This window comes from Antedon bifida, chromosome 8 (genome assembly GCF_963402885.1).
Source record: "Antedon bifida chromosome 8, ecAntBifi1.1, whole genome shotgun sequence".
NCBI lineage: Eukaryota > Metazoa > Echinodermata > Crinoidea > Comatulida > Antedonidae > Antedon > Antedon bifida.
The window spans coordinates 10,754,837-10,765,737 of NC_136233.1; the positions used below are offsets into that span (position 1 = coordinate 10,754,837).

Consider the following 10,901-nt stretch of genomic DNA (forward strand, 5'->3'; position numbering starts at 1 on the left):
TGATTCTGCTCTTTCTGAGAAATTGAAGAATACTATTAAAATGCAAGATGTCATTTCAATAACAAAAGTATTTGTTCTTTTTATAATAGATTGATAGCAATGAATTCCACTGTGACAAAACAGTGATGGCGGCTCCAGGGTCAGCAGGAGGCGGAACCGAGGTAAACCTAGATGTGACCTTTGAACCATCCCGTCTGGGTGAGACCCGTGCCACGCTAACGGTAAGCTCACCCACTGCCGGTGAATATACATTCCCACTGTTTGGCACTTGCATAGCACCAAAACCACAAGGACCATACACTATCAAAGCTAATTCAACGGCATCAATTCCCTTCCGAAACGTATTCCCACATTCCACCGCATTCACATTCCAAGTGGATAATCCAGCATTCTCATGTAAGCCCGGGGATACAATCCGTGGTAAGAAGACGCACAATATTATTGTTGCATTTGAAGGGAATCAGGATGGAACGAAGGCTCCGAAAATGGGAAAACTATTGGTGACATGTCCAAGGTCTGCAGGTGGGGCATCGAGCGTGTCTTGGACTTATTACGTACGTGGTGTGACACCATAGAACAAAGAAACTTTACATAATTACATATTTACATATAATTTTATTTATTTCAAAAATAATAGAATGAGAAGCACTGTATAATTACTATACAGAACAAAAATGGTAAATGATCTACAAACATTGTCTAAATCATTACAAATAGTGCGAAGACTAAAATATTGGTACAAAGATAAATTTTTATTAAACTGTTACTTAAATAATACTTCTTAAAAAATATAAACAGTGTGCGTATAAATTATTGTGGTATTTTTTATTGGTTAAACATAAAATAAAATACCTTGTTCACAAGTATCTAATTTCCTTCCAATTAATAATCGAGACATTTATTTTATATTGGAAATAATCACATTCCAAGTATTCTATTTTTCTTTATTCAGCATTTAAAGTGAACAATTACAGAGTGTACATTAATATTTACACTGTTTACCTTGTAAATATGCTTTATTTAGGTTTTACGCTAATAGAATAAGAAGTGTACATAGTGTTTGTATTGATAGTTGTTTAAAAATAAAACAAAGATTGTGTTTCCGTCCAGAAATATCTATTTCCAGTCAAAGATGCCTTGATTTTCATCAATGAATAAATGCCTAATCTAATTTTAATTATATTAATTAAGCGAGTGAAAAAAATATGTAATTAAAATTTGTTTGGGTTTGTTATTTATATTTAAGAATTGTAATTGAATTATATAAATTTAATATATTAATAAATACAATTGTGATCAGAATAAATATACAGAATAAAATGTAATTATAAAATGCGGTATAAACAGGAGTTTATGTTTTTTGTTTAATCTAAATATTGTTAGGTAGGAAATCACGAAAATAATACTTAAATTTTTAAACTTCCATATTTTAGCCATTTTTCATTTCATCATAAATGTAAATGCCGACTCATCTTATAGACGTATAGTAACCATTTATATAAAAAAATAAAAAGGTCGACATTTGAGCGATTTTCGAAAAATGGCTAAAATATGCACTTTTCAAAATACTATTATTATGCAATAATTTTGCTATATATGCGTATATATTGCTTTATTATCATCTTATAGACGTATAGTAACCATTTATATAAAAAAATAAAAAGGTCGAAATTTGAGCAATTTCCGAAAAAATAGCCAAAATGTGCACTTTTCAAAATACTATTATTATGCAATAATATTGCTATATATGCGTATATATTGCTTTATTATCATCTTATAGACGTATAGTAACCATTTATATCAAAAAAATGAAAAGGTCATTGGGCATTTTTCGAAAAAATCCCTGTACTATAGTACAGGGATTTTTTTTTTAAATAGCCAAAATATGCACTTTTCAAAAAACTATTATTAGGCAATAATAATCATCTTATAGAAGTATAGTAACCATTTATATACAAAAATAAAAAGGTCGAAATTTGAGCAATTTCCGAAAAAAATAGCCAAATAATGCACTTTTCAAAATACTATTATTATGCAATAATTTTGCTATATATGCGTATATATTGCTTTATTATCATCTTATAGACGTATAGTAACCATTTATATCAAAAAAATAAAAAGGTCGAAATTTGGGCAATTTCCGAAAAAATCCCTGTACTATGGTACAGGGATTTTTTCAAAAAATAGCCAAAATATGCACTTTTCAAAATACTATTATTATACAATAATATTGCTATATATGCGTATATATTGCTTTATTATCATCTTATAGACGTATAGTAACCATTTATATCAAAAAATAAAAAGGTCATTAGGCATTTTTCGATAAAATCCCTGTACTATAGTACAGGGATTTTTTCAAATAATAGCCAAAATATGCACTTTTCAAAAAACTATTATTAGGCAATAATATTGCTATATATGCGCATATATTGCATTATTATCATCTTATAGACGTATAGTAACCATTTATATAAAAAAATAAAAAGGTCGAAATTTGAGCAATTTCCGAAAAAATTCCTGTACTATAGTACAGGGATTTTTTCAAAAAATAGCCAAAATATGCACTTTTCAAAATACTATTATTATGCAATAATTTTGCTATATATGCGTATATATTGCTTTATTATCATCTTATAGACGTATAGTAACCATTTATATCAAAAAAATAAAAAGGTCGAAATTTGGGCAATTTCCGAAAAAATCCCTGTACTATGGTACAGGGATTTTTTCAAAAAATAGCCAAAATATGCACTTTTCAAAATACTATTATTATACAATAATATTGCTATATATGCGTATATATTGCTTTATTATCATCTTATAGACGTATAGTAACCATTTATATCAAAAAATAAAAAGGTCATTAGGCATTTTTCGATAAAATCCCTGTACTATAGTACAGGGATTTTTTCAAATAATAGCCAAAATATGCACTTTTCAAAAAACTATTATTAGGCAATAATATTGCTATATATGCGCATATATTGCATTATTATCATCTTATAGACGTATAGTAACCATTTATATAAAAAAATAAAAAGGTCGAAATTTGAGCAATTTCCGAAAAAATTCCTGTACTATAGTACAGGGATTTTTTCAAAAAATAGCCAAAATATGCACTTTTCAAAATACTATTATTATGCAATAATTTTGCTATATATGCGTATATATTGCTTTATTATCATCTTATAGACGTATAGTAACCATTTATATCAAAAAAATAAAAAGGTCGAAATTTGGGCAATTTCCGAAAAAATCCCTGTACTATGGTACAGGGATTTTTTCAAAAAATAGCCAAAATATGCACTTTTCAAAATACTATTATTATACAATAATATTGCTATATATGCGTATATATTGCTTTATTATCATCTTATAGACGTATAGTAACCATTTATATCAAAAAATAAAAAGGTCATTAGGCATTTTTCGATAAAATCCCTGTACTATAGTACAGGGATTTTTTCAAATAATAGCCAAAATATGCACTTTTCAAAAAACTATTATTAGGCAATAATATTGCTATATATGCGCATATATTTTATTATTATCATCTTATAGACGTATAGTAACCATTTATATAAAAAAATAAAAAGGTCGAAATTTGAGCAATTTCCGAAAAAATTCCTGTACTATAGTACAGGGATTTTTTTTTAAAAATAGCCAAAATATGCACTTTTCAAAATACTATTATTATGCAATAATTTTGCTATATATACGCGTATATATTGCTTTATTATCATCTTATAGACGTATAGTAACCATTTATATCAACAAATAAAAAGGTCGAAATTTGGACATTTTTCGATAAAATCCCTGTACTATAGTACAGGGATTTTTTTTAAAAATAGCCAAAATATGCACTTTTCAAAAAACTATTATTAGGCAATAATATTGCTATATATGCGCATATATTGCATTATTATCATCTTATAGACGTATAGTAACCATTTATATAAAAAAATAAAAAGGTCGAAATTTGAGCAATTTCCGAAAAAATTCCTGTACTATAGTACAGGGATTTTTTCAAAAAATAGCCAAAATATGCACTTTTCAAAATACTATTATTATGCAATAATTTTGCTATATATGCGTATATATTGCTTTATTATCGTCTTATAGACGTATAGTAACCATTTATATCAAAAAATAAAAAGGTCGAAATTTGGACATTTTTCGATAAAATCCCTGTACTAAAATAATAGTACAGGGATTTTTTTTTTAAATAGCCAAAATATGCACTTTTCAAAAACCTATTATTAGGCAATAATAATCATCTTATAGAAGTATAGTAACCATTTATATACAAAAATAAAAAGGTCGAAATTTGAGCAATTTCCGAAAAAAATAGCCAAATAATGCACTTTTCAAAATACTATTATTATGCAATAATATTGCTATATATGCGTATATATTGCTTTATTATCATCTTATAGACGTATAGTAACCATTTATATCAAAAAAAATAAAAAGGTCGAAATTTGGGCAATTTCCGAAAAAATCCCTGTACTATGGTACAGGGATTTTTTCAAAAAATAGCCAAAATATGCACTTTTCAAAATACTATTATTATACAATAATATTGCTATATATGCGTATATATTGCTTTATTATCATCTTATAGACGTATAGTAACCATTTATATCAAAAAATAAAAAGGTCATTAGGCATTTTTCGATAAAATCCCTGTACTATAGTACAGGGATTTTTTCAAATAATAGCCAAAATATGCACTTTTCAAAAAACTATTATTAGGCAATAATATTGCTATATATGCGCATATATTGCATTATTATCATCTTATAGACGTATAGTAACCATTTATATAAAAAAATAAAAAGGTCGAAATTTGAGCAATTTCCGAAAAAATTTCTGTACTATAGTACATGGATTTTTTCAAAAAATAGCCAAAATATGCACTTTTCAAAATACTATTATTATGCAATAATTTTGCTATATATGCGTATATATTGCTTTATTATCATCTTATAGACGTATAGTAACCATTTATATCAAAAAATAAAAAGGTCGAAATTTGGACATTTTTCGATAAAATCCCTGTACTATAGTACAGGGATTTTTTTCTTAAATAGCCAAAATATGCACTTTTCAAAAAACTATTATTAGGCAATAATATTGCTATATATGCGCATATATTGCATTATTATCATCTTATAGACGTATAGTAACCATTTATATAAAAAAATAAAAAATTCGAAATTTGAGCAATTTCCGAAAAAATTCCTGTACTATAGTACAGGGATTTTTTCAAAAAATAGCCAAAATATGCACTTTTCAAAATACTATTATTATTATGCAATAATTTTGCTATATATGCGTATATATTGCTTTATTATCATCTTATAGACGTATAGTAACCATTTATATCAAAAAATAAAAAGGTCGAAATTTGGACATTTTTCGATAAAATCCCTGTACTATAGTACAGGGATTTTTTTTTTAAATAGCCAAAATATGCACTTTTCAAAAAACTATTAGGCAATAATATTGCTATATATGCGCATATATTGCATTATTATCATCTTATAGACGTATAGTAACCATTTATATAAAAAAATAAAAAGGTCGAAATTTGAGCAATTTCCGAAAAAATAGCCAAAATATGCACTTTTCAAAATACTATTATTATGCAATAATATTGCTATATATGCGTATATATTGCTTTATTATCATCTTATAGACGTATAGTAACCATTTATATCAAAAAAAATGAAAAGGTCATTGGGCATTTCTCGAAAAAATCCCTGTACTATAGTACAGGGATTTTTTTTTTAAATAGCCAAAATATGCACTTTTCAAAAAACTATTATTAGGCAATAATAATCATCTTATAGACGTATAGTAACCATTTATATAAAAAAATAAAAAGGTCGAAATTTGAGCAATTTCCGAAAAAATAGCCAAAATATGCACTTTTCAAAATACTATTATTATGCAATAATATTGCTATATATGCGTATATATTGCTTTATTATCATCTTATAGACGTATAGTAACCATTTATATCAAAAAAATGAAAAGGTCATTGGGCATTTTTCGAAAAAATCCCTGTACTATAGTACAGGGATTTTTTTTTAAAATAGCCAAAATATGCACTTTTCAAAAAACTATTATTAGGCAATAATAATCATCTTATAGACGTATAGTAACCATTTATATAAAAAAATAAAAAGGTCGAAATTTGAGCAATTTCCGAAAAAATAGCCAAAATATGCACTTTTCAAAATACTATTATTATGCAATAATATTGCTATATATGCGTATATATTGCTTTATTATCATCTTATAGACGTATAGTAACCATTTATATCAAAAAAATGAAAAGGTCATTGGGCATTTTTCGAAAAAATCCCTGTACTATAGTACAGGGATTTTTTTTAAAAATAGCCAAAATATGCACTTTTCAAAAAACTATTATTAGGCAATAATAATCATCTTATAGACGTATAGTAACCATTTATATAAAAAAATAAAAAGGTCGAAATTTGAGCAATTTCCGAAAAAATAGCCAAAATATGCACTTTTCAAAATACTATTATTATGCAATAATATTGCTATATATGCGTATATATTGCTTTATTAGGGAGGTTTCGCAACCTTACGAATACGATAACGAAAACGGATACGTCATACATTTGTGAAATTTTTGAGCTGATCCCCATTTCATATTCGTAAAGCGTATTCGTGTTGACGAATATCACCAGTCATATTTGTAACTACAAAACGAGTATAGTTTTTGATCTATTTTGCACATTTTGCATTTGAATTAGGAATGATTCATGATTATAATATAATTATAGATTTATTGAAAGTAATTTACTAAAGTAATTTACTAAAATGCCAGGTCAATTTAGATAAATAGCAGTTTTTAAAGTCCTCACTCGCTTTGATGTTACGCTAGCCCTAGGCAGCCAAGCACCAAGCAACACGTACCTGCGCTTCGCTCAAATTTACCGCAGTCATATTTTGGACGCGCCTCAATATTTCGTTGCCATGCGAAACTGATTTTTTTATGGCTTACGAAAACGAATACGTGTGCGTGACGTATCCGTTTTCGTTATCGTATTCGTAAGATTGCGAAACCTCTCTATTATCATCTTATAGACGTATAGTAACCATTTATATCAAAAAAATGAAAAGGTCATTGGGCATTTTTCGAAAAAATGTCTTTGCTATAGTACAGGGAAATTTTTCAAAATTGCGAATTTTTTGATAAAATAAAATGCGCAGAATTTTTTTATTTTTTTTTTTTATTTATAAAAATATTTCTACTGGATGACAATATCAACGTTGTCCCACAAAGGGGACATTGTTGTTTTTCAAAAGGTCCAGCATAAAACATAACAATATACATAATTATATAATACATAGTTTCTTAAAAATTGCTAAAATTAAACAGTCTAAAAATACTAAAATGTGAGAACCATACATTAAAAATACAAAATTATGATTAAAAATCCAAGTTAAAAAGATGTTCATAAAATTATTTAATACATAGTTTCTTAAAATAGTAAAATATGTTAAAATTAAACAGTCAAAAATAGTACTAAACTTTGAGAACCATACATTAAAAATACAAAAAAATGATTAAAAATCCAAGTTAAAAAGATGTTCATTAAAAAGAATACACCACATAAAAAAAATACACTGAACAGATTTAAATTTTTTAAAAAGGTATTTCCCTAGAGAAAAAAAGTGTTTTTATAATTCGCTTTGAACGCATTAATGGAAATTGAATTTTGAATGTCAAAATGTATGTTATTCCATATGTTTGCCCCTGCGACCCTCAGTGATTGTTCTTTCATTTTATTCGTGTTTGGTATCGGGGGAACAACATTTAATGTCTCAGAAGCTCTCGTGTTATATCTATGTCTGTCTATTACCATCTCGATTTCATTACAAAGTCAAAGCATTACAAAGCAGAATCACATAATGTGGTCTGCACATGTAAGTACCTCGACCTTTTTTGAAACATTCGATATTTAACCCTGTTTCGAAAAATCCCTTGTACTACAGTTCAGGGAAATTTTCAAAAATTGTAAAACTTCGACCCTTTTAATTTTTTGTTAACATGACATGCGCATAATCACATAATGTGGTCTGCACATGTTAGTTCGACCCTTTTTTTAAACATTCGATATTTAGCCATGTTTCGAAAAATCCCTGTACTATTATAGTATAGGGAAATTTTCAAGAAATTGCCAAGTTTGGACCTTTTTATTTTTTGATAAAACGATACGCGCAGAAACACATAATACATTTCTGCGCCACCTAATGATGAGTATATTATATAGATCAATTATGACGACTGATTTAATCAATATTTTTTATTCAATTTTTATCTGACGATTGCACAATGAATTAATAACCTTTGATATATACACATTTATTTATATACACATGGATATTAACTACTTAAAAACAACATGGCTCAACAAATAATGATCACACTGGGGGTCGAACGACGAAACATAATATAAATCGGAGTGATTTGTGTACAATGTGTTCTTGTTTTTCGTCTAATGAATCACCTAAGTTAAATAAACCATAGTAAGTTTACTTTGACCAGTACGGTCTTAAGCAAGAATGCAAACATGTAGAAAGACTCAGTAAGAAGCTTGCAAAGGCAGCCGCTCATAGCAATTTGATGTGAAATCATCTTAAGCTCCGATATTATTATTATTTTAAGCAGTCGTAAAACTGAATTGTACCACTGAAAGTCAAGACAATGCATGAGTGGAAGCTTTGCCATCAAAGAGCACAGAAGTTGTATACTCACTACATTTAAGGTGTCAAACACTTTACCAAGAACAGATTCGGCAAACAAGCGAGCTGGGTTAAAAATACAGAATGTCCAGCGATTGTGAATGTTACGGTAAAGCGATAAGATTGGGAAAAAACAGTGTAATTAGTTTATGCGGGGAAAAAAAGTTTAGAGTGACGGAGACAACAGATGTTTCCTTTACCAAGTTGTTCAGCCGAATTGATGTTCAACCGACATCCGACAACAAATCTTCAACCAGCAAATAACCCACAGCAATACAAATACTGTATATAACTGCGACAAGCGACCTAGCGTCAAAACAGTATGCGGCCGGATAAACACAGAATGAACTGCCATCTGGAAGGAAGCAATGTGCGAGTACTAGATAAACTCTGATTATATGAATGATGGCATCTATTGCAATAAACTCATGACCTGAGATAAACGCTTGAATAAGCATTGGGACAAACTAGAAAAAAACTTATTCAATGCTCTAGAATTAGATGAGCAGAACCTACGATAAACTGATGCCATATTATACAATTGGAGATTACACCTTCCCATCGGCCAACGATTATCCTCCAGGAATTTATAATATAATTTCAAGTGACACAACGTTAAGTTTTACTGTAGCAATTCAGACTCTACGCTCTCGGTTACATTGGACTTGAATTTACATGTCAAATATAAGTTCAAATGGCAGCACAAATTTAAGTTTTACTGCAGGTATTCAGAATGTTGGATTCACGAAACCCTACCCTACCCTATCACAACATCAACACTACGTTAGACCTGAATTTACATGTCTAATATAAGTTCAAGTGGCAACACAGATTTAAGTTTTACTGCAGCTATTTATAATGTGGAATTTAGGAGACCCTGCTCTCGATTATGATGTAACCACATTAACACTACACTGGACCTGATGAACCTGTACCCAGGTACTTGGATAAGCACGGAACAAACTCGTTATACTCATTATCGTTTATTAAGAGCAAGAAGAGTAATAGAGAATGCCGAGACGATCGATGCCATATGCCTATCATGATTGGTCAATTGGAAGCGAAACGCACGAGAATTAATCGATTTTACCGCGTCGAAGCTAGAATCAACAGTGTTCGCGATTGTATGTTCACATCGCACGCCCAGGAAATTTGCCACGTCGCGCGTCTAATGTGAACCGGCCTGAAGCCTACACAATGTTGGGAATTTACATCAGGACTCAACTAAAAGAAATCTCTAAATAATAACTCTAAATCTAAAAAACTTCGTCCATCTTTTAAATGTGGAAGTCAATGGCAGTAAAATAATGAAGAACACACTGATAGGTTAGATTAAGTACAACAGTGTAAGTTTAAATAATTCTGCCTATCATCTTTACGATACTGCTTATCAATGATATAAGTTGTGAACAATCATCACGGCATCTGTGACACCGTTATTACAACTTTACTCGAAAGAAACTGCTTATCAATGATATAAGTTGTGAACAATCATCACGTCATCTGTGACACCGTTATTACAACTTTACTCGAAAGAGATCCTACGATTTCAAATTATAACCATCATAATTATCTGAAACTCTTATTGATGGCGTTTTAAGCTTGGAATTGTTTTTGTTTTGTTTATTAATGGTTTCCTTTAATTTTAATGTAGTAGGCCTACAGTATATCTCCATTTCTGGAGGCTTTTTTGAATAAATTGAAATTGAATTTAATTATATTATAGACTATGATTTGGTGTTGCATTACGTATTCAACAAACCTTGTGCTCATTGATAGTCTGTACTAAACATACAGTTACTTCGACTTAGTTTCATCTACTATATGTTTGCTAAAGTTACCTACAGAATTGATAGAGTTCAATCATAGGTGGTCAGAATATTGGTGATATGAGAGGAAACAAAATTGCCAAATTTCGACACTTTTATTTGTTGGTAAAATTACATGCGCACAATCACATAATGTTGTCTGCGCATGTTACCTCGACACTTTTTTATACAGTCGATATTTGGCCATTTTTCGAATCACAATCTGTTATGCCAGGGAAGTCACTCTTTCTTGGTATTTTTAACTTTAAGGAAATCGCTATTTTTAGGCCTACAAGCTCTTTT

The 10,901-nt window shown here is 29.1% G+C and overlaps 1 protein-coding gene across 2 annotated transcripts in view; it reads left to right on the forward strand.

Moving 5' to 3' along the window:
* LOC144850592 (hydrocephalus-inducing protein homolog) overlaps nucleotides 1–1,331 on the forward strand; it is a 55,405-nt gene extending 54,074 nt beyond the window's left edge. For both annotated transcript variants that reach the window (XM_078707907.1, XM_078707908.1), the window contains one exon: nucleotides 90–1,331. In XM_078707907.1, the coding sequence (XP_078564033.1) occupies nucleotides 90–575 (486 nt within the window). In that variant the 3' untranslated portion in view covers nucleotides 576–1,331. The remainder of the gene's footprint in view (nucleotides 1–89) is intronic.
* The last annotated feature ends 9,570 nt before the right edge of the window (nucleotides 1,332–10,901 follow it).